Genomic DNA, 25,537 nt, shown 5'->3' on the forward strand with positions numbered 1-25,537 from the left:
TTGAGCCCCCTAGTCTATAGAGGTTGTTATAGTAGCCCTACGTGATGAATATACATATACATATATATATATATATATATCAGATCAGTTGCTCAGTCGTGTCCGCCTCTTTGCAACCCCATGAATCACAGCAGGCCAGGCCTCCTTGTCCATCACCAACTCCCGGAGTTTACTGAGACTCACGTCCATCGAGTCAGTGGTGCCATCCAGCCATCTCATCCTCTGTCGTCCCCTTCTCCTCCTGCCCCCAATCCCTCCCAGCATCAGAGTCTTTTCCAATGAGTCAACTCTTCACATGAGGTGGCCAAAGTACTGGAGTTTCAGCTTTAGCATCATTCCTTCCAAAGAAATCCCAGGGCTGATCTCCTTCAGAATGGACTGGTTGGATCTCCTTGCAGTCCAAGGGACTCTCAAGAGTCTTGTCCAACACCACAGTTCAAAAGCATCAATTCTTCAGTGCTTAGCCTTCCTCACAGTCCAGCTCTCACATCCATACATGACCACAGGAAAAACCATAGCCTTACTAGACGAACCTTTGTTGGCAAAGTAATGTCTCTGCTTTTGAATATGCTATCGAGGTTGGTCATAACTTTCCTTCCAAGGAGTAAGCGTCTTTTAATTTCATGGCTGCAGTCACCATCTGTAGTGATTTTGGAGCCCAGAAAAATAAAGTCTGACACTGTTTCCACTGTTTCCCCATCTATTTCCCATGAAGTGGTGGGACTGGATGTGATGATCTTCGTTTTCTGAATGTTGAGCTTTAAGCCAACTTTTTCACTCTCCACTTTCACTTTCATCAAGAGGCTTTTGAGTTCCTCTTCACTTTCTGCCATAAGGGTGGTGTCATCTTCATATCTGAGGTTATTGATATCTCCCCCAGCAATCTTGATTCCAGCTTGTGTTTCTTCCAGTCCAGCATTTCTCATGATGTACTCTGCATATAAGTTAAATAAAGGGTGACAATATACAGCCTTGACGAACTCCTTTTCCTATTTGGAACCAGTTTGTTGTTCCATGTCCAGTTCTAACTGTTGCTTCCTGACCTGCATACAGATTTCTCAAGAGGCATATCAGGTGTTCTGGTATTCCCATCTCTTTCAGAATTTTCCACAATTTATTGTGATCCACACATTCCAAGGCTTTGGCATAGTCAATAAAGCAGAAATAGATGTTTTTTCTGGAACTCTGTTGCTTTTTCTATGATCCAGCAGATGTTGGCAATTTTATCTCTGGTTCCTCTGCCTTTTCTAAAACCAGCTTGAACATCAGAAAGTTCACGGTTCACATATTACTGAAGCCTGGCTTGGAACATTTTGAGCATTACTTTACTAGTGTGTGAGATGAGTGCAATTGTTTGGTAGTTTGAGCATTCTTTGGCACTGCCTTTCTTTGGGATTGGAATGAAAACGGACCTTTTCCAGTCCTGTGGCCACTGCTGAGTTTTCCAAATTTGCTGGCATATTGAGTGCAGCACTTTCACAGCATAATCTTTCAGGATTTGGAATAGCTCAACTAGAATTCCATCACCTCCACTAGCTCTGTTCATAGTGATGCTTTCTAAGGCCCACTTGACTTCACATTCCAGGATGTCTGGCTCTAGGTCAGTGATCACACCATCGTGATTATCTGGGTCATGAAGATCTTTTTTGTACAGTTCTTCTGTGTATTCTTTCCATCTCTTCTTAATATCTTCTGCTTCTGTTAGGTCCATACCATTTCTGTCCTATCGAGCTCATCTTTGCATGAAATGTTCCTCTAGTATCTCTGATTTTCTTGAAGAGATCCCTAGTCTTTCCCATTCTGTTGTTTTACTCTATTTCTTTGCATTGATCGCTGAAGAAGTCTTTCTTATCTCTTCTTGCTATTCTTTGGAACTCTGCATTCACATGTTTATATCTTTCCTTTTCTCCTGTGCTTTTCACTTCTCTTCTTTTTACAGCTATTTGTAAGGCTCCCCAGACAGCCATTTTGCTTTTTTTCATTTCTTTTCTATGGGGATGGTCTTGATCCCTGTCTCCTCTACAATGTCACGAACCTCAATCCATAGTTCATCAGACACTCTATCTATCAGATCTAGGCCCTTAAATCTATTTCTCACTTCCACTGTATAATCATAAGGGATTTGATTTAGGTTATACCTGAATGGTCTAGTGGTTTCCCCTACTTTCTTCAATTTAAGTCTGAATTTGGCAATAAGGAGTTCATGATCTGAGCCACAGTCAGCTCCTGGTCTTGTTTTTGCTGACTGTATAGAGCTTCTCCATCTTTGGCTGTAAATAATATAATCAATCTGATTTCAGTTATATATATATATATATATATATATATATATATATATATATATATAATAGAGAAAAGCAATGGATAAAATGGATGAAAAGACAGATAATTCCAAAATTAATTTAAAATGTATAAAAATAGTTGTACACTCTAGAACAGTAATATATCACATCTGAAATTAATAGCTATTTGGGTAGATAGGTTCAACAAGCAGTATATGTGAATTTGAAGATAAGTCACTTTAAAATATCTAAACTAAAGCACTGGGTGAAAAAAAAATTGAAAAAATGAGAACATAGTATGTATGACTTGCTGAAATGTTCCAACATTCATAGAATCGGTAATCCAAAAAGAAAGGATAGAGAGAATGGGACAGAAGCGATATTTAAAAAAATAACGGACAAGAATATTTTTTCAAGTGAGGTGAAATGCATAAATTCACACATTAAATAAGTTCAGAAAGGATATAAACAAAACTTCGTATACACACAACAAACTAAAATCATTTTGTTGTTAAAATATCAAAGACAGAAAAAAAAGTAAAACTTTGAGTAAGAGAAAAAAGAAATCTTCAATGGAGTCCCAGTAAAACTGATGGCTGAATTTTCAGCAGAAGCAATGGAAGCCAACAGTAGGATAACAAGCCATTTCTTCCAAGAAGATTGTCAGTGATAAAATTGAAAGAATTCTAGGCAAACCTGGATGGTTGGTCCCTCTGTTCAGAAGATAATTTTGTGATATCTTTAAGGTAATGAATGGGGAGAATTCCTGCCAACATGTATTTTGCATCATTGAAAGCAAAAATGAATACATGTAAATATCCTATAAAAATTAAGGCATAATTAAGAGGTTTGAACAGAAACAAGTGCTAAAAGTATTTGTCACAGGAGACTTACACTACAATAAAGGGAGTTATTTTACCTGAAAGAAAATTATCTTAGAAGTATGAAAGTGAACAAAGGAATGAAGGATTCCAGAAATAGTAAATATGTGGGTGAAACATAAATGAATATTACTTCTGTATAGTAATAGCAATATTAACGTTTTATAAAGTGTATGACATAGATTAAAAAAAAAAAGCAATGCTGTAAACCTTTTGTAAAATTCTAGGAATTAAGAACTAGTGAAATTACTAATTTAATGTGGATTGAATCAAATTGGATACATAATCTGCAGTACAACAATTAATCAAAGTTTTTTGTCTCGAATTATTTACACACTTTTTTTTTGGTAAATTTATTTATTTTAATTGGGCAATAATTACTTTACAATATTGTAGTTGTTTTTGCCATACACTGACATGAATCAGCCATGGGTGTATATGTGCCCCCATGCTGAACCACCCTCCGCCCCAATCCCATCCCTCAGGGTCATCCCAGTACACCGGCCCTGAGTAGCATGCCTCATGCCTCGAACCTGTACTGGTGATCTGTTTCACATATGGTAATATACATGTTTCAATGCTATTCTCTCAAATCATACCACCTTCACCTTCTCCCACAAAGTCCAAAAGTCTGTTATTTACATCTGTGTCTCGTTTACTGTTTCACATATAGGGTCATCATTACAATCTTTCTAAATTCCATATATATGTATTAATATACTGTATTGCTGTTTATTCTTTCTGTATTACTTCACTGTGTATAATAGGCTCCAGTTTCATTTACCTTATTAGAACTGATTCAAATGCATTCTTTTTAATAGCTGAGTAATATTTCCACTGTGTATATGTACCACAGCTTTTTTATACATTTGTCTGCTGATGGACATCTAGGCTGCCTCCATGCCTTAGCTATTGTAAACACTGCTGCGATGAACATTGGTGTACATGTTGGTCTCTTTCAGTTCTGGTTTCCTCAGTGTGTATGCCGAGCCTTGGGATTGCTGGGTCCTATGGCATTCGATTTCCATTTTTTTAAGGAATCTCCGCACTGTTCTCCATAGTGGCTGTATTAGTTTGCATTCCCACCAAGAGGGTGAGAGGGTTCCCTTTTCTCCACAACCTTTCCAGCATTTATTGCTTGTAGACTTTTGGATCACAGCCTTTCTGACTGGCATGAGATGGTACCTCATTGTGGTTTTGATTGCATTTCTCTGATAATGAGTGATGTTGAGCATCTTTTCATGTGTTTGTTAGCCATCTATATATCTTCTTTGGAGAAATGTCTGTTTAGTTCTTTGGCCCATTTTTTGATTGGGTCGTTTATTTTTTGGAATTGAGCTACAGGAGCTGCTTGTATATTTTTGAGATTAATTCTTTGTCATTTGCTTCATTTGCTATTATTTTTTCCCGTTCTGAAGTTTGCCTTTTCACCTTGCTTGTAGTTTCCTTCGTGGTGCAGAACTTTTAATTTTAATTAGGTCCCATTTGTTTATTTTTACTTTTATTTCCATTACTCTTGGAGGTTGGTCATAGAGGATCATGCTGTGATTTATGTCAGAGTGTTTTGCCTATGTTTTCCTCTAAGAGTTCTATGATTTCTGGTCTTACATTTTGATCTTTAATCCATTTTGAGTTTATTTTGGTATATGGTGTTAGAAAGTGTTCTAGTTTCATTCTTTTACATGCGTTGACCTCTTTTCCCAGCACCACTTGTTAAAGAGATTGTCTTTTCTCCATTGTATATTCTTGCCTCCTTTGCCACAGATAAAGTGTCCATAGATGCGTGAATTTATCTCTGGGCTTTCTATTTTGTTCCATTGATATATATTTCTGTCTTTATGCCAGTACCATACTGTCTTAATGACTGCAGCTTTGTAGTATAGCTGGAAGTCAGGCAGGTTAATCCCTCCAGTTCCATTCTTCTTTCTCAAGATTGCTTTCACTATTCGAAATTTTTTGTATCCATACAAATTGTGAAATTATTTGTTCTAGTTCTGTGAAAAATACCAATGGTAGCTTGATAGGGATTGCATTGAATCTATAGATTGCTTTGGGTAGTATACTCATTTTCACTATATTGATTATTCCAATCCATGAACATGATATATTTCTGCATCTATTTGTGTCATCTTTGACTTCTTTAATCAGTGTTTTACTTTTCTTTATATAGGTATTTTTTTTTTTCTTTAGGTAGATTTATTCCTAAGTATTTTATTCTTTTCATTGCAGTGCTGAATGAAATTGTTTCCTTAATTTCTCTTTCTGTTTTCTCTTTGTTAGTGTATAGGAATACAAGGGATTTCTGCATGTTAATATTATATCCTGTAACTTTGCTACATTCATTGATTCGCTCTAGTAATTTTCTGGTAGCCTCTTTAGGGTTTTCTATGTAGAGGATCATGTCATCTGCAAACAGTGAGAGTTTTACCTCTTCTTTTCCAATCTGGATTCCTTTTAGGTCTTTTTCTTCTCTGATTTCTGTGGCTAAATCTTCCAAAACTATGTTGAATAGTAGTGGTGAAAGTGGGCACCCTTGTCTTGTTCCTGACTCTAGGAGAAATGCTTTCAATTTGTCACCATTGAGGATAATGGTTGCTATGGGTTTATCATATATGGCTTTTTTTATGTAGAGGTATGTTCCTTCTATGCCTGCTTTCTGGAGGGTATTTTTTTTTTTTATCATAAATGGATGTTTAATTTTCTCAAAGGCTTTCTCTGAATCTACTGAGATACTCATGTGGTTTTTATCTTTCAGTTTGTTGATGTGGTATATCACATTGATTGATTTGTGAAGTTTGAAGAATCCTTGCATGCCTGGGATAAAGCCCATTGGGTCATGATATATGATCTTTTTAATATGTTGTTGGATTCTATTTGCTAGAATTTTATTAAGGATTTTTGCATCTATGTTCATCAGTGGTATTGGCCTGTAATTTTCTTTTTTTGTGGCATCTTTGTCTGGTTTTGGTATTAGGGTGATGGTAGCCTCTTAGAATACATTTGAAAGTTTACCTTCCTCTGTAATTTTCTGTAAGAGTTTGAGTAGGATAAGTGTTAGCTCTTCTCTAAATTTTTGGTTGAATTCAGCTATGAAATCATCTGATCCTGGGCTTTTGTTTGCTGAAAGATTTCTGATTACAGTTTCGATTTACATGCTTGTGATGTGTCTGTTAAGATTTTCTATTTCTTCCTGGATCAGTTTTGGAAGGCTATACTTTTCTAAGAATTCGTCCATGACTTCCAAGTTGTTCATTTTATTGGTATATAGTTGCTGTGGTAGTCTCTTATGATCCTGTGTATTTCTTTGTTGTCTGTTGTGATTTCTCCATTTTCATTTTCAATTGTTTTTATTTGATTCTTCTCCATTTTTTTCTTGATGAGTCTGGCTAATGGTTTGCCTATTTTATTTATCTTCACAAAGAACCAGCTTTTAGCTTTGTTGATTTTTGCTATTCTCCTTTGTTTCTTTTTCATTTATTCTGTGCTAATTTTTATGATTTATTTCCTTCTACTAACCCATGGGTTTTTCATTTCTTCTTTTTTCTAGTTGCTTTAGGTGTACATTTAGATTTTTTATTTGATTTTTCTCTTGTTTCTTGAGGTAAGGTTGTATTGCTATGAACCTTCCCCTTAGCACTGCTTTTACAGAATCCCATAGGTTTTGGGTTGTCATGTTTTCATTCATTTCTGTGCATATTTTTATTTATTTATTTTTTTATTTTTTTCTATGATTTGTTGTTTATTCAGAAGCATGTTGTTCATCCTACTATATTTGTATTTTAATAGTTCTTTTTTCCTGTAGTTGACATCTAATCTTACCACATTGTGATCAGAAAGATGCTTGAAGTTATTTCAATATTTTTGAATTTACAAGGCTAGATTTGTGTTCCAGGATGTGATCTATGCTGGAGATGTTCTGTGTGCACTTGAGAACAAGGTGAAATTCATTGTTTTGTGGTGAAGTGTCTTATATATATCAATTAGGTCTAACTGGCCCATTGTATCATTTAAAGTTTTATTTCCTTGCTAATTTTCTGTTTAGTTGACCTATCCATAGGTGTGAGTGGAGTATTAAAGGCTCCCACTATTATTGTGTTACTGTTAATTTTCCCTTTCATATGTATTAGCCTTTGCCTTACATATTGTGATGCTCTTATGTTGGGTGCATATATATATTTATAATTGTTATATCTTCTTCTTGGGTTGATCTTTTTGATCATTATGTAGTGTCCTTTGTCTCTTTTCAAGGCCTTTGTTTCAAAGTCTATTTTATCTGATATGAATATTGCTACTCCTGCTTTGTTTTGGTTTCCCTTTGCATAAAATGCCTTTTTCCAGCCCTTCACTTTCAGTCTGTATGTGTCCCTTGTTTTGAGGTGGGTCTCTTGTGGACAACATATATAGGAGTCTTGTTTTTGTATCCATTCAGCCAGTCTTTGTCTTTTGGTTGGGGCATTCAACCCATTTACATTTAAGGTAATCATTGATGAGTATGATCCCATTGCCATTTACTTTGTTCTTTTGAGTTCAAGTTTATATACCTTTTCTTTGTTTCCTGTCTAGAGAAGATTCTTTAGTGTTTGTTGAAGAGCTGGTTTGGTTGTGTTGAATGCTCTCAGCTGTTGTTTGTCTTTAAAGCTTTTTATTTCTGCTTCATATTTGAGTGAGATGCTTGCTGGGTACAGTAATCTGGGTTGTAGATTTTTCTCTTTCATCCCTTTAAGTATGTCCTGCCATTCCTTTCTGGCCCAAAGAGTTTCTACTGACAGATCAGGTGTTATCCTTATGGGAATCCCCTTTTGTGTTATTTGTTGTTTTTCCCTTGCTGCTTTTAATATTTTTTCTTTGTGTTTGATCTTTGTTAATTTGATTAATATGTGTCTTGGAGTGTCTTGCTTTAGGTTTATCCTATCTGGGACTCTCTGGGTTTCTTGGACTTGGGTGGCTGTTTCCTTCCCCATGTTGTGGAAGTTTTCAACTATTATCTCCTCAAGTGTTTTCTCATGGTCTTTCTTTTTGTCTTCTTCTGGGATTCCTATGATTTGAATGTTGGGTGTTTAACATTTTCCCAGAGGTCTCTGAGGTTGTCCTCATTTCTTTATTTCTTTTTTCCTCTCTGCTTCATTTATTTCAACCATTCTATCTTCCACCTCACTTATCCTATCTTCTGCCTCAGTTATTCTATTGTTGGTTTCCTCCAGAGTGCTTTTGATCTCAGTTGTTGCATTATTCATTATTGATTGACTCTTTTTCATTTCTTCTATGTCCTTGTTAAACATTTCTTGCATCTACCCAATCCTTGTCTCTAGTCTATGTCTCTGTAACTCCATTTTATTTTCAAGATTTTGGATCATCTTTACTGTCATTATTCTGAATTCTTTTTCAGGTAGACTCCCAATCTCCTCCTCTTTTGTTTGGTTTGATGGGCATTTTCATGTTTCTTTACCTGATGACTATTTCTATGCATTTTCATTTTGTTTAGATTGCTCTGCCTGGGGTGTGCTGGAAGTTTGTGGTTCCCCTTACTTGTGGAGGTTGCTCCCTGTGGGTGTGGTTGGACTAGTGGTTTGTCAAAGATTCCTTGCTAGGAAAGCTTCTGTCTGTGTTCTTGTGGGTGGAGCTTGATCTCTTCTATCTGGAGCACAGTGTAGTGTCTGGTAGTGAGTTCTGAGGTGTTTATGGGTTTGGTGTGACTTTGGGCAGCCTGTATTTTAATGCTCAGGGCTATGTTCCTGCTTTGCTGGAGAATTAGTGTGGTATGTTTTGCTCTGGAACTTGTTGGCTGTTGGGTGGAGCTTGGTTTCAGTGTAAGTATGGAGGCTTTTGAATTAGTTCTTGTTGATTAATGTTCTCTGGAATCAGGAGTTTTCTGGTCTTCTCAAGTTTTGTATTTTAGCCTGCTGCCTCTGGCTTTCAGTCTTATTCTTACAGTAGCCTCAATTCTTCTAAATCCATACAGCACAGATGATAAAACATCTAGGTTAATGGAGAAAATATTCTCCACAATGGGGACAGCCAGAGAGGTTCACAGAGGTACATGGAGAAGAGAAGAGGGAGGAAGGAGGTAGAGGTGACCAGGAGGAGAAGAGGGGGAATCAAAAGGGAGAGACCAGTCTAGCTGATAATCAATTCCCTATGTGCTCTCCACAGTCTGGAACACCCAGAGAGGTTAATGGAGTTACATAGAAAAGAGAAGAAGAAGGAATGAAATAGAGGTGGCCAGGAGGAGACGAGGGGGAGTCAAAAGGGGAGAGACCAGTCTAGCCGTAATCAGTTCTCTAAGTGTTTTCCACAGCCAGAAACACCCAGAGTGATTCACAGAGTTAAGTAGAGAAGAGAAGGGGGAGGGAGGAGATAGAGGTGACCTGGAGCAGAAAAAGGAGAATCAAAAGGGGAGAGAGCAATCAAGTCAGTAAACACACCCTTAAGCAAAATTGGGTATTGAAGATTGGATTCTTAAAGGTACACAACTGATAACAAATACCCAAAAGGAAAGATTAAAAATCTAGAGTAGATGTTAGATTATCAAAAGACAATAATAAAAATATACAACAAATTCAATCACAAAAATCATAAAATATATATTTGAAATTTACTTTAAAAATAAGGTATTTTTTAAAATTAATTTTATTTTATTTTTAAACTTTACATAATTGTATTAGTTTTGCCAAATATCAAAATGAATCCATCACAGGTATACATGTGTTCCCCATCCTGAACCCTCCTCCCTCCTCCCTCCCCATACCATCCCTCTGGGTCGTCCCAGTGCACCAGCCCCAAGCATCTAGTATCGTGCATCGAACCTGGACTGGCATCTCGTTTCATACATGATATTTTACATGTTTCAATGCCATTCTCCCAAATCTTCCCACCCTCTCCCTCTCCCACAGAGTCCATAAGACTGTTCTATACATCAGTGTCTCTTTTGCTGTCTCGTACACATAGTATACTAACGCATATATATGGAATTTAGAAAGATGGTAACAAAAATAAGGTATTTTTTGCAAGGACATAGTAGGTTATAAAAATGAAAATTAAAGGAGTAATAAAGAACTTAAAAATAAAAAGATAATAGTAAAAATATATCTAGGAATTTCTCTGGAACTGTTGAGGGCAGTGTGGGGTCAGTTCAGTTTCAGATAGTTCCCTATTCCAGCTTATACATCTTCTCAAGGTTTATGGGCCCCTTCCAATGCTTGGTCAATGCTAACTACAGGTTTTTAATCTGTTGCATCTGTCACTTCCAGACCAGTTCCCTCTTCTTTATTTTGGCTTCCTCTGTTTGCAAGTCCCTTCAGTGTCTAATTTCCACCCATACTCAGTGGGGCAAAGGTGGTCACTTATTTAGGCTCACATGTTCAGTTGTGCTTTGGAGGGAATAACACTGGAAACAAATATCTCTGGCGTGTGCGTGGAGTTCTCACAGTGTATGAACCACACTGGGTTTGCCCCAGCTCACGGCACCTGTGCTTTCCTGTTCTACACTGCTCAGGCTCCAGGTTGCTGTACTGGGGAACTATCCAAAATGGCCCCTGGGATGCATGCACTTCCCAGGTCTAAGCTGCTCAGGTTCAGGTTCTTGGGTACTCCACAAAGGCACAGACTCGTTTGGCCATGTGTTTTGTGCTCTTCCCAGGTCCGAGGAGGTCAGGTGACCTGGTACTTGGCGAACTCACTGTCCCAAGTGGGCTGTGCATCTTAATCACCTCCCCGGTCCTGGCCACTCAGTTTCCTGAATGCACAGCAATAGTGCTGTCTCAGGTGTGCCATGTGTCTCCTCTGGGGAGCTGATCTCAGGCCACGACCCTTCTGTCAGATGTCAAGTGCCCAGGATCCCAGTGAGATTTGGTTAGCAACGTGGAGCTTCCTCATAGTTTGGTGGTGGATGCCATCTCTGGTTCTGAGATTGCCCCTTGCCTTCCAGTTGGGGTTGTTGCCAACCTGCCTCTCTTCCTCTGGTGGGGGGGGGGGGATGGGCCAGTTTGCAGCCAGCTAGCTCTCCTTTGGTATTCGCTCAATCCTTGGTTTGGTGAGCAGACAGCGTGCACCTTAGGTTAGAGCTTTTTGCAAGGAAAGTTCTCTCTCTCTCTTTTTTTTCTTTCTCTCTGGCTTTCCCACAGTTTGGGTTGCTTTGTTATGTTAGCACACTCAGATTGTCCTCAGGGCATTCAGGCCTGGTCCTTACCCTTAGCATGCACCCCGTGCCTCCCTGTTCAGCCCCCACTCACTGATGGCGGACGCAAGCATCTGGGCTACTTCTCCACTGGGAGTTGCAGTTAGCCACATATTCTGTGTGTGTGTGTGTGTGTGTGTGTGTGTGTGTGTGTGTGTGTGTGTGTGTGTTTCCTCCTGGTTATGTTGCATTCTGAGATTCAAAAACTCCCCACAGACCCACTGGTAAGAGGGTTTCCTGGTATTTGGAAGCTTCTACTCCTTCACGACTCCCTCCCCAGGACAGGTCTCCCCATCCATAACTCTTTTGTCTCTCTTATTGTCTTTTATATTTTGTCCTACCTCCTGTCAAAGAGAATGGGTTTCCTATCTAGGTGCCTGGTGTCCTCCTCCAGCATTCAGAAGTTGTTTTGTGGAAGTTGCTCAGCATTCAAAGGATCTTTCAATGAATTTTGGGGGAGAAAGTGGTCTTCCCGTCCTATTCCTCTGCCATCTTAGGCTTTCCTCTATTTACAGTCTTAGTAATCATTTTTGTACTCCAAAAAACCTTTGTTTATGTGGGTTAAATCTATTGGTAGCTACCATATTAAAAATTCAAACTGATAATTTGTAAAAATAGGTATTAATTCATGTGAATGTTGCAATAAAGAACTTACTACTTGGTAAAATAAATAACATGTATTTCTAAAAATAACTTTTTCAAAAATAGAAAAAAGAATAGTTAAATCTTTTATATTTTTAAAATCCCTTTTATTAGAGTTTAATAGAAGATAGCTGAATATTTTTTACTGCTTCTCCATTTAATATATTGTGATAGCACATGGTGTGACCTTCTGGAATACTCTGCTCTATTCTAATAAAAAAGAGTAAAAAGTGCAAATACTCAATATTATTATAGAAGTAGTTTTCTCTTTTTAACACCCTTGAAAGACCTTGGGGACTCACAGAATTTTTCCCAAACCGCATTCTAAAATCCCGCTTTATAGTAACCATGGAAAGAATACTAAGATAGTATAAGCCAAAACCAAATAGCTGAGGAAAAGTAGAACACTGAAAATGTTTAATCCAACCCCTCCAATAAATTGGAATAAAGCAACAAAGAACAGAGAAAACAAAAACAAACAAACAAACAAATGCTATAAAATTATAGATATAATTACAACTGTATCAACAGTTACCTTAAATATAAAGAGCTTAACCTAACATTTGAAAGACAAATATTTTAAAACTATTACAATAGGGCAAAGTGTTTTTATTCAGTATTCTTGCCTTGAGAACCCCATGAACAGTACGAAAAGGCAAAATGATAGGATACTGAAAGAGGAATTCCCCAGGTCAGTAGGTGCCCAATATTCTACTGGAGATCAGTGGAGAAATAACTCCAGAAAGAATGAAGGGATGGAGCCAAAGCAAAAACAATACCCAGTTGTGGATGTGATTAGTGATAGAAGCAAGGTCCAATGCTGTAAAGAGCAATATTGCATAGGAACCTGGAATGTTAGGTCAATGAATCAAGGCAAATTGGAAGTGGTCAAACAGGAGAAGGCAAGAGTGAACGTCAACATTCTAGGAATCAGCGAACTGAAATGGACTGAAATGGGTGAATTTAACTCAGATGACCATTATATATACTACTGTGGGCAGGAATCACTTAGAAGAAAGGGAATTGCCATCATCGCCAACAAAAGAGTCCAAAATGCAGTACTTGGATGCAATCTCAAAAATGACAGAATGATCTCTGTTTGTTTCCAAGACAAACCATTCAATATTAGAGTAATCCAAGTCTATGCCCCAACTAGTAACACTGAAGAAGCTGAAGTTGAATGGTTCTATGAAGATCTACAAGACCTTTTAGAACTAACACACACAAAAAAAGATGTACTTTTCATTATAGGGTGCCGGGGTCCAGCCCTGGTGGATCCAGGGAATTCAAAGCGGGGACAGCATCAGCGCGGATCAGGAAACAACTGCTTAATTAAACGTTAATTAAGGATATAAAGAGTGGTGAAATAAGGATAGCTCAGCGAAGAAATTCAGTAAAGAAAAGAGGCTGAATAAAATTCCAAAGCAGGGAATTTATGTCACCTACGAAAGCCTCAAGCATCCTCCCGTTCTCCCGAAGGAGAGGAGACACTAAGGCCTCCCCGGTCAGATCTTAGAAGCCCAGGCAAAATTAGCAGGCTTGACGAGCTTCCCCACCTCAGAGGAAAAATTCAGCCAGAAGGAGAAAGAAAGAACGACATGGGGAGACCAAATTTTGGTGAAAAAAAGGACGTACTTTATTTTCCAAAGTAGTTTTATACCTTAAGTTGTGCATAGAGGATCATGGGGGAAGAGGTAGAGTCATGCAAGGACAGCAGTTCCTGATCCTAATCGAAGCAAGGCTTTCAAACTTATCATATGCAAAAGTTTAGGTGATTTACATCATCTTCTGGCCAGGAGGCCTGTTAACATTTTAAGAAACTTATTTTTCTCTAAAGGTGATTATTCTAAAGTCAGGCGCCAGCCTCCAAAAAGCATTGGATAAAGTTGCATTCCTATAGGGCAAAGGTGAGGTGGGCTCGATCAAGAAAAGAATTAACTCAAGTGTCCAAGGTTACAAACATTGAGGCTACTACTTACATTTCTATACACCAAATATATCAATCAATACACTGCAAAGGACACAGTAGGTAAGGGATATGGAGACTTAGCAGCAAACATTGGCCCAACAAGTGAAAAACCCTTCACCAATACAATTTCTAATCAATCTTTTAACTGCTCAAAGGAATCTGTATTTAGACAGTTTAGAACATCTCATGCCTCTCACAGTTGGGAGACTCTAAACACTCACATGTGGCCGGAAAAACCTATTCAGGCAGGCTAGAGGATTTCCAAAGGAATTTGTAGGTTGAAACACTGTCACACCCAGGAATTATTAACTGGAGCTGTAAGTTAATTCTTTTTTCATAGAGAGGTAGTGGGGGACAGCCCCCCGTAAAGTCAGAGGTATAGGTGAGAGCACAAAGCAGAAAGTAGGCAGACTCTGGTTTTGGGGGTAGATGCTCGAGAATTTCCAGGGGGACTCCTGAGGCTCGATCCCACCTTTGTGTATGCCGAGCCTCCTCCCTCATGACCTGTGCCACGAGTGGAGTTCCTCAGGCCAGCTCCCGGCAATAGGGGACTGGAATGCAAAAGCAGGAAGTCAAGAAACACCTGGAGTAACAGGCAAATTTGGCCTTGGAATATGGAATGAAGCAGGGCAAAGGCTAATAGAGTTTTGCCAAGAAAATACACTGGTCATAGCAAACACCCTCTTCCAACAAGACAAGAGTAGACGCTATACATGGACATCACCAGATGGTCAACACCAAAATCAGACTGATTGTATTCTTTGCAGCCAAAGTTGGAGAAGCTCTATACAGTTAACAAAAAGAAGACCAGGAGCTGATGGTGGCTCGGATCATGAACTCCTTATTGCCAAATTCAGACATAAATTGAAGAAAGTAGGGAAAACCACTAGACCATTCAGGTATGACCTAAATCAAATCCCTTATGATTATACAGTGGAAGGGAGAAATAGATTTAAGGGACTACATCTGATAGAGTGCCTGATGACCTATGGACAGAGGTTCATGACATTGTATAGGAGACAAGGATCAAGACCATCCCCATGGAAAAGAAATGCAAAAAAGCAAAATGGCTATCTGAGGAGGCCTTACAAATAGCTGTGAAAAGAAGAAAAGTGAAAAGCAAAGGAGAAAAAGAAAGATATAAACATCTGAATGCAGAGTTCCAAAGAGATCTCTTCAAGAAAATTAGAGATACTAAGGGAACATTTCATGCAAAGATGGGCTCGATAAAAGACAGAAATGATATGGACCTAACAGAAACAGAAGATATTAAGAAGAGATGGCAAGAATACACAGAAGAACTGTACAAAAAAGATCTTCAGGACCCAGATAATCACAATGGTGTGATCAGTCACCTAGAGCCAGACATCCTGTAATGTGAAGTCAGGTGTGCCTTAGAAAGCATCACTATGAAAAAAACCTAGTGGAGGTGATGGAATTCCAGTTGAGCTATTTCAAATCCTGAAAGATGATGCTGTGAAAGTGCTGCACTCAATATGCCAGCCAATTTGGAAAACTCAGCAGTGGCCATAGGACTGGAAAAGGTCAGTTTTCATTACAATCCCAAAGAAAGGCAATGCCAAAAAATGCTCAAACTACCAAACAATTGCACTCATCTCACACGCTAGTAAAGTAATGCTTAAAATTCTCCAAGATAGGCTTCAGCAATACGTGAACCGTCAACTTCCAGATATTCAAGCTGGTTTTAGAAAAGGCAGAGGAACCGGAGATCAAATTGCCAACATCTGCTGGATCATGGAAAAAGCAAGAGAGTTCCAGAAAAACATCTATTTCTGCTTTATTGACTATGCCAAAGCCTTTGACTGTGTGGATCACAATAAACTGGAAAATTCTGAAAGAGATGGGAATATCAGACCACCTGACCTACCTCTTGAGAAACCTATATGCAGGTCGGGAAGCAACAGTTAGAACTGGACATGGAACAATACACTGGTTCCAAATAGGAAAAGGAGTACATCAATGCTCTATATTGTCACCCTACTTATTTAACTTATATGCAGAGTACATTATGAGAAATGCTGGGCTGGAAGAAGCACAAGCTGGAATCAAGATTGCTGGGAGAAATATCAGTAACCTCAGATATGCAGATGAAACCATCCTTATGGCAGAAAGTGAAGAGGAACTAAAAAGTCTCTTGATGAAAGTGAAAGAGGATAGTGAAAAAATTGGCTTAAAGCTCAACATTCAGAAAACGAAGATCATGGCATCTGGTCCCATCACTTCATGGGAAATAGACAGTGAAATAGTGGAAACAGTGTCAGACTTTATTTTTTGGGCTCCAAATTCACTGCAGATGGTGATTGCAGCCATGAAATTAAAAGATGCTTACTCCCTGGAAGGAAAGTTATGACCAACCTAGATAGCATATTGAAAAGCAGAGACATTACTTTTCCAACAAAGGTCCGTCTAGTCAAGGCTATGGTTTTTCCTGTGGTCATGTATGTATGTGAGAGTTGGACTGTGAAGAAAGCTGAGCACCGGGCAATTGGTGCTTTTGAACTGTGGTTTTGGAGAAGACTCTTGCGAGTCCCATGGACTACAAGAAGTTCCAACCAGTCCATTCTAAAGGAGATGAGCCCTTGGTGTTCTTTGGCAGGAATGATGCTAAAGCTGAAAGTCCAGTTCTTTGGCCACCTCATGCGAAGAGTTGACTCATGGAAAAGACTCTGAGGCTGGAAGAGATTGGGGGCAGGAGGTAAAGGGGATGACAGAGGATGAGATGGCTGGATGGCGTCTCCAATTCAATGGACATGAATTTGAGTGAACTCTAGGAGTTGGTGATGTACAGGGAGGCCTGGCATGCTGCAATTCATAGGGTCGCAAAGAGTCGGACACGGCTGAGCAACTGAAGTGAACTGAAGTGTTTTTATGAGTTATACTTTATATATGAAGAAACAGAGATTAAAATTGTGAAGATAAGGAAAGATGCCTCATGTATAACTGAAGCTAAGCAGTGTTCAACAACCTGAATGACTCTTAGAGATAGTAAGCATGCCTATGTGCTACGATGCTTTAGCTGTCCAACTCTTTGAGACTCGGTGGGGATTCTCCAAGCATACTGGAGTGGGTTGCATTTCCCTACTTCACGGGATCTTCTGAACCCAGGGATCAAACCTGCCTTTCTTATGTCTCCTGCATTGGCAGGCAGGTTTTTTACCTCTGGTGCAACCTGAGAAGGCCTGGCTGGAAAAAACAAAAGCCTCAGACAAAGGCTTTGTTTTTTATATAAAAGTACATTTTCATTTGTATGAGGTTCAAAGCAGAAAAAATTGACTTTGAGATAGAATATTGTTTACTACTTGTGGTATAGACTAGGAAGGAACATGAAAATACCTTACTATTTAAAATAGTAAATAAGTTACTAGAAAGTTACTGTATTCTTACTCATTTTGTGATTATAGAGGTATATACATAAACAAAAACAACATCTGGTATATATTTATGATACTGATGCAGTTGTATGTCATTTGTTGTAAAATAAATAAATTTCTTAAAAGAAACTGTGGTGGTCAGGAAAACCATTAAATATGTCATTTATCTTTAACAGCTTTGGCAGTTAAGTGAAACTTGTCATTTGTCATTTGAAGAAAAAATGGAAATTAAATCTTGGACAGTGATAACAAAAAAGACTGAAGAGATTGCAATATAAGAGGTTTAAGGCTATTGTATTGATCCAAGGAGGATATAGATTTTGAGTAAACAGATTGTTATGCATATTAAAAAATTTAGGTTAGAGGGACATATAAAAGGTATAATGTCTTGACCAGTAGAGTAGGAAACAAAGAAAATGAAGAAAACATGTTTTAATAGAGTGCAGGGAAGATGAAATAAATGGGCCAATAAAAATGTATGGTATATGAAAGATAAAATTGTAGAATAGGTCAAAATGTATCATATCACAATAAACATAAATAGATAAAATTCATCTGTTGCAAGACAGATACCTCTCAGATTGGTGCAAGTCCCTAGGATTTTGGAGGATGCCTTTTTATATCTTAGAAATGAATATATCATTTGAAACACACTAGCATTATTACTATTTAATATTTATTCCATGCCCTCAAAAATAAATAAATAACAGATTTTATGTCAACAGTTATATACTAACTTTTGATTTATTTTTCTTGTAGTCTGATCTCAGCCATGAAATGGAATCTGATATGATAGATGTGGTAAGTGGCCTCCCAAGATTTTGTTTTCTAAAATAAAATATTTCACATATACTATATTCTTTTTAATATTCAGTTCAGTTCAGTTCAGTTGCTCAGTCATGTCCGACTCATTGTGACCCCATGAATCACAGCACACCAGGCTTTGCTGTCCATCACCAACTCCCGGAGTTCACTCAAACTCACGTCCATCGAGTTAGTGATGCCATCCAGCTATCTCATCCTGTGTCATCCACTTTTCCTCCTGCACCCAATCCCTCCCAGCATCAGGTCTTTTCGAATGAGTCAGCTCTGTGCATGAGGTGGCCAAAGTACTGGAGTTTCAGCTTTAGCATCATTCCTTCCAAAGAACACCCAGGGCTGATCTCCTTTAGAATGGACAGGTTGGATCTCCTTGCTGTCCAAGGGACTCTCAAGAGTCTTCTCCAACACCACAGTTCAAAAACATCAATTCTTCGGAACTCAGCTTTCTTCACAGTCCAACTCTCACATCCATACATGACCACTGGAAAAACATATCCTTGACTAGAAGGACCTTTGTTGGCAAAGTAATGCCTCTGCTTTTCAATATGCTATCTAGTTTGGTTATAACTTTCCTTATATCAGAATACCCAATATTTTTTTCAATTTATTTATTTTAATTAGAGGCTAATTACTTTACAATATTGTATTGGTTTTGCTATACATCAACATGAATCCACCATGGGTGTACACATGTTCACAATCCTGAACACCCCTCCCACCTCCTTCCCCATACCATCCCTCTGGGTCATCCCAGTGCCCCAGCCCCAAGCATCCTGTATCCTGCATCAAACCTGGACTGGAAATTCGTTTCTTATATGATATTATACATGTTTCAATACCATTCTCCCAAATCATCCCCCACCTCCCTCTCCCACAGAGTCCATAAGACTGTTCTATACATCTGTGTCTCTTTTGCTGTCTCGCATACAGCATTATCATTACAATCTTTCTAAATTCCATATATATGTGTTAGTATACTGTATTGGTGTTTTTCTTTCTGGGTTACTTCACTCTGTATAATTGGCTCCAGTTACAACCACCTCATTAGAACTGATTCAAATGTATTCTTTTAATGGCTGAGTAATATTCCATTGTGTATATATACCACAGCTTTCTTATCCATTCATCTACCGATGGACATCTTGGTTGCTTCCATGTCCTGGCTATTATAAACAGTGCTTCGATGAACATTGGGGTACATGTGTCTCTTTCAGTTCTGGTTTCCTCAGTGTGTATGCCCAGCAGTGGGATTGCTGGGTCGTATGGCAGTTCTATTTCTAGTTTTTTAAAGAATCTTCACACTGTTCTCCATAGTGACTGTCCTAGTTTGCATTCCCACCAACAGTGTAAGAGGGTTCCCTTTTCTCCACATCCTCTCCAGCATTTATTGCTTGTAGACTTTTGGATCGCAGCCATTCTGATTGGCGTGAAATGGTACCTCATTGTGGTTTTGATTTGCTTTTTTCTGATAATGAGTGATGTTGAGTATCTATTCATGTGTTTGTTAGCCATCCATATGTCTTCTTTGGAGAAATGTCTAGTTATTTGGCCCATTTTTTGATTGGGTAGTATATTTTTCTGGAATTGAGCTGTAGGAGTTGCTTGTATATTTTTGATATTAGTTGTTTGTCAGTTGCTTCATTTGCTATTATTTGCTCCCATTCTGAAGGCTGTCTTTTCACCTTGCTTATAGTTTATTTTGTTGTGCAGAAGCTTTTAATTTTAATTAGTTCCAATTTTTTTATATTTGCTTTTATTTCCAACATTCTGGGGGGTGGGTCATAGAGGATCATGCTGTGATTTATGTCGGAGAGTTTTGCCTGTGTTCTCCTCTAAGAGTTTTATAGTTTCTGGTCTTATGTTTAGATCTTTAATCCATTTTGAGTTTATTTTGGTATATGGTGTTAGAAAGTGTTCTAGTTTCATTCTTTTACAAGTGGTTGACCAGTTTTCTCAGCACCACTTGTTAAAGAGACTGCATTTTCTCCATTGTATATTCTTGCCTCCTTTGTCAAAGATAAGGTGTCCATAGGTGCATGGGTTTATCTCTGGGCTTTCTATTTTGTTTCATTGATCTATATGTCTGTCTTTGTGCCAGTACCATACTGTCTTGATGACTGTGGCTTTGTAGTAGAGCCTGAAGTCAGGTAGGTTGATTCCTCCAGTTCCATTCTTCTTTGTCAAGATTGCTTTGGCTATTCGAGGTTTTATGTATTTCCATACAAATTGTTAAATTATATGTTCTAGCTCTGTGAAAAATACCGTTGGTAGCTTGTTAGGAATTGCATTGCATCTATAGTTCTCTTTAGGTAGTATACTCATTTTCACTATATTGATTCTTCTGATCCATGAACATGGTATATTTTTCCATCTATTAGTGTCCTCTTTGATTTCTTTCACCAGTGTTTTATAGCTTTCTGTATATAGGTATTTAGTTTATTTAGGTAGATATATACCTAAGTATTTTATTCTTTTTGTTGCAATGGTGAATGGGATTGTTTCCTTAATTTCTCTATTTTCTCATTATTGGTGTATAAGAATGCAAGGGATTTCTCTGTGTTGCTTTTATATCCTGCAAGTTTACTATATTCATTGATTAGCTCTAGTAATTTTCTGGTGGAGTCTTTAGGGTTTTCTATGTAGAGGATCATGTCAACTGCAAACAGTGAGAGTTTTACTTCTTCTTTTCCAATTTGGATTCCTTTTATTTGTTTTTCTGCTCTGATTGCTGTGGCCAAAACTTCCAAAACTATGTTGAATAGTAGTGGTGAAACTGAGTACCCTTGTCTTGTTTCTGACTTTAGCGGAAATGCTTTCAATATTTCACCATTGAAGATAATGTTTCCTTTGGGTTTGTCATATATAGCTTTTATTATGTTGAGGTATGTTCCTTCTATTCCTGCTTTCTGGAGAGTTTTTATCATAAATGGATGTTGAATTTTGTCAAAGGCTTTCTCTGCATCTATTGAGATAATCATATGTCTTTTATTTTTCAATTTGTTAATGTGGTATATTACATTGATTGATATTGAAGAATACTTGCACCCCTGGGATAAAGCCCACTTGGTCGTCGTGTATGATCTTTTTAATGCATTGTTGGATTCTGATTGCTAGCATTTTGTTAAGGATTTTTGCATCTATGTTCATCAGTGATATTGGCCTGTAGTTTTCTTTTTTTGTGACATCTTTGTCAGGTTTTGGTATTAGGGTGATGGTGGCCTCATAGAATGAGTTTGGAAGTTTACCTTCCTTTGCAATTTTCTGGAAGAGTTTGAGCAGGATAGGTGTTAGTTCTTCTCTAAGTTTTTGTTAGAATTCAGCTGTGAAGCCGTCTGGACCTGGGCTTTTGTTTGCTGGTAGAACTGATTACAGTTTCAATTTCCGTGCTTGTGATGGGTCTGTTAAGATTTTCTATTTCTTCCTGGTCCAGTTTTGGAAAGTTGTACTTTTCTAAGAATTTGTCCATTTATTCCACATTGTCTATTTTATTGGCATATAAAGGGTGATAGTAGTCTCTTATGACCCTTCGTATTTCTGTTGTCTGTTGTATTTCTGTGCTGTCTGTTGTATTTCTGTGTTGTCTTTTGTGATCTCTCCGTTTTCATTTCTAATTTTATTGATTTGATTTTTATTCCTTTGTTTCTTGATGAGTCTGGCTAATGGTTTGTCAATTTTATTTATCTTTTCAAAAAACCAACTTTTGGCTTTGTTGATTTTTGATTTATGGTCTCCTTTGTTTGTTTTGCATCTTATTTCTGCCCTAATTTTTAAGATTTATTTCCTTCTACTAACCCTGGGGTTCTTCATTTCTTCCTTTTCTATTTGCTTTAGGTATAGAGTTAGGTTATTTATTTGACTTTTTTCTTGTTTCTTTAGGTATGCCTGTATTTCTATGAACTTTCCCCTTAGCACTGCTTTTACAGTGTCCCATAGGTTTTGAGTTGTTGTGTTTTCATTTTCATTTGTTTATATGCATATTTTGATTTCTTTTTTTATTTCTTCTGTGATGTGTTGTTTATTCAGCAGTGTGTTGTTCAGCCTCCATATGTTGGAATTTTTAATAGTGTTTCACCTGTAATTGAAATCTAATCTTACTGCATTGTGGTCAGAAAAGATGCTTGGAATTATTTCAATTTTTTTGAATTTACTAAGGCTAGGTTTATGGCCCAGAATGTTATCTGTCCTGGAGAAGGTCCCGTGTGTGCTTGAGAATAAGGTAAAATTCATTGTTTTGGGATGAAAAGTCCTATAGATATCAATTAGGTCTAACTGGTCTATTGTATCATTTAAAGTTTGTGTTTCTTTGTAAATTTTCTGTTTAGTTGATCTATCCATAGGTGTGAGTGGGGTATTAAAGCCTCCCACTATTATTGTGTTATTTTTAAATTCCCCTTTCATACTTGTTAGCATTTGTCTTACATATGGCAGTGCTCCTATGTTGGCTGCATATATATTTATAATTGTTATATCTTCTTCTTGGATTGATCATTTGATCCTTATGTAGCGTCCTTCTTTGTATTTTTTCACAGCCTTTGTTTTAAAGTCGATTTTATCTGATATGAGTATTGCTACTCCTGCTTTCTTGTGATCTCTGTTTCCACAGAATATCTTTTTCCAGCCCTTCACTTTCAGTCTGTATGTGTCCCCTGATTTGAAGTGGGTCTCTTGTAGACAACATATATAGGGGTCTTGTTTTTGTATCCATTCAGCCAGTCTTTATCTTTTGGTTGGGACATTCAACCCATTTACATTTAAGGTAATTATTGATAAGTATGATCCCTTTGCCATTTACTTTATTGTTTTGGGTTCAAATTTATACACCGTTTTTTTTTGTCTCCTGTCTAGAGATTATCCTTTAGCATTTGTTGGAGAGCTGGTTTGGTGGTGCTGAATTCTCTCAGCTTTTGATTTCTCCTTTATATTTGAATGAGATCTTTGCTGGGTACAGTAATCTGGGCTGTAGGTTATTTCCTTTAATCATTTAAGTATGTCTTGCCATTCCCTCCTGGCCTGAAGAGTTTCTATTGAAAGATCAGCTGTTATCCTTATGGGGATCCTCTTTTGTGTTAGTTGTTGTTTTTCCCTTGCAGCTTTTAATATTTGTTCTTTGTGTTTGATCTTTGTTAATTTGATTAATATGTGTCTTGGGGTGTTTTACCTTGGGTTTATCCTGTTTGGGACTCTCTGGGTTTCTTGGACTTTGGTGATTATTTCCTTCCCCATTTTAGGGAAGTTTTCAACTATTATCTCCTCAAGTATTTTCTCATGGTCTTTCTTTCTGTCTTCTTCTTCTGGGACTCCTATGATTCTAATGTTGGAGTGTTTAACACTGTCCTGGAGATCTCTGAGATTGTCCTCATTTCTTTTAATTCATTTTTCTTTTTTCCTCTCTGATTCATTTTTTTTCTACCATTCTATCTTCTACTCCACTAATCCTATCTTCTGCCTCTGTTATTCTGCTATTTGTTGCCTCCAAAGTGTTTTTTTTTTTTATCTCATTTATTGCATCATTCATTATATCTTGACTCTTTTTTATTTCTTCTTGGTCCTTGTTAAACCTTTCTTGCATCTTCTCAATCCTTGTCTCCAGGCTATTTTTCTGTGATTCCATTTTTATTTCAAGATTTGGTTCATTTTCACTATCATTATTCCTAATTCTTTATCATGTAGATTCCCTATCTCTTCCTCTTTTGTTTGGTTTGGTGGGCATTTATCCTGTTCTTTTACCTGTTGGGTATTCCTCTGTCTCTTCATCTTGTTTATATTGCTGAATTTGGAGTGGCTTTCTGTATTCTGGCAATTTGTGGAATTCTCTTTATTATGGAGTTTCCTTGCTATGGGTGGGATTTTATTGGTGGCTTGTCAAGGTTTCTTTTTTAGGGAAGCTTGTGTTCGTGTTCTGTTGGGTGGAGCTGGATTTCTTCTTTCTGGAGTGCAATGAAGTGTCTAGTAACAAGTTATGAGATGTCAATGGTTTTGAAGTAACTTTCGGGAACCTGTATGTTTAAGCTCAGGGCTGTGTTGCTGAAGAATTTGCGTGGTATGTCTTGCTCTGGAACTTAGGTGGTGCTTGGTTTCAGTGTAGGTATGGAGGCATTTGATCAGCTTCTATCAATTAATGTTCCCTGGAGTCAGGAGTTCTCTGATATTCTCAGGATTTGGACTTAAGTCTCCTGCTTCTGGTTTTCAGCCTTATTTTTACAGTAGTCTCAAGACTTCTCCTTATATATAGCACCATTGATAAAACATCTAGGTTAAAAATGTAAAGTTTCTCCACAGTGAGGAACACTCAGAGAGGTTCAGAGTTACATGCAGAAGAGAAGAGGAAGGAGGGAGTTAGAGGTTACCCAAATGAGATGAAGTGGAATCAAAAGAGGAGAGAGAAAGTAGTCACTTCATTATGTGCTCTCCACAGTCTGGACCACTCAGAGATGTTCATGGAGTTATACAGAGAAGAGAAGAGGGAGGAAGGACACAGAGGTTGCCAGGAGGATAAAAGGGGGGAATGAAAAGGAGAGAGACAGATCCAGCCAGTAATCAGTTCCCTAAGTGTTCTCCACCATCTGGAACACACAGAGATTCAAAGAGTTTGGTATAGAAGAGAAGGGGGAGGGAGGAGACAGAGGCGACCTGTTGGAGAAAAAGAGAGTCCAAAGGGGGAGAGAGCAGTCAGGCCAGTAATCTCGCTCCCAAGTAAAAATGGGTACTGAAGATTGTGTTCTTAAAGGTACAAAATTGATAACAAATACCAAAAAGCAGATATTAAAATTCTAGAGTATAGGTTGGATTTTCAAAAATACAGTATTAAAAAAAAGAAAAAAAAAAAGGCACAGAAATTATTTTATATATATATATATATATATATATATATATATATATGAAGTTTGCTTTAAAAAACTTTTTTTGAAAAGTAATAGTAGATTATAAAAATGAAAATTAAAGGAGTAATCGGGAACTTAAAATTTTTAAAAAAAGTTTAAAAAAAAGAAAAAAAGAATGATCATAAAAATAGTAAAAATATATCTAGGACTTTCTCTGGTGGTGGTGTGGGCAGTGTGGGGTCAGTTCATTTTCAGATAGTTCCTTGGTCTGGCTTATATTTCTCAAGATCTATAGGCCCCTTCCTATGTAGTCGGTACTAACTACAGGGTTATAATCTATTGCACCTGTCACTTCCAAGGCGGTTCTCTCAGTTTTACCTTCTTCTGTTTGCTGATCTCTTCAGTTTCTGATTTCTGCCCTGACACAAGGGGTGCTATGGTGGACACTTTTTTTTTTTTTTTTAGGCTCACTTGTTTAGTTGCACTGTGGGGAGAGAGGGACGCTGCAAACAAATTACACTGGCGTGTGCTCGCAGTGTCTCAGCCACACTGGGC

The 25,537-nt window shown here is 37.7% G+C and overlaps 1 protein-coding gene across 6 annotated transcripts in view; it reads left to right on the forward strand.

Annotated features, from left to right (window-relative positions):
* Nucleotides 1-25,537, forward strand: part of LOC113887278 — a 463,883-nt gene that overhangs the window by 165,114 nt on the left and 273,232 nt on the right. For all 6 annotated transcript variants that reach the window (XM_027534327.1, XM_027534322.1, XM_027534325.1 and 3 more), the window contains one exon: nucleotides 18,099-18,140. In XM_027534327.1, coding sequence (XP_027390128.1) covers nucleotides 18,099-18,140 — 42 coding nt within the window. The remainder of the gene's footprint in view (nucleotides 1-18,098; nucleotides 18,141-25,537) is intronic.

This window comes from Bos indicus x Bos taurus, chromosome X (genome assembly GCF_003369695.1).
Source record: "Bos indicus x Bos taurus breed Angus x Brahman F1 hybrid chromosome X, Bos_hybrid_MaternalHap_v2.0, whole genome shotgun sequence".
NCBI lineage: Eukaryota > Metazoa > Chordata > Mammalia > Artiodactyla > Bovidae > Bos > Bos indicus x Bos taurus.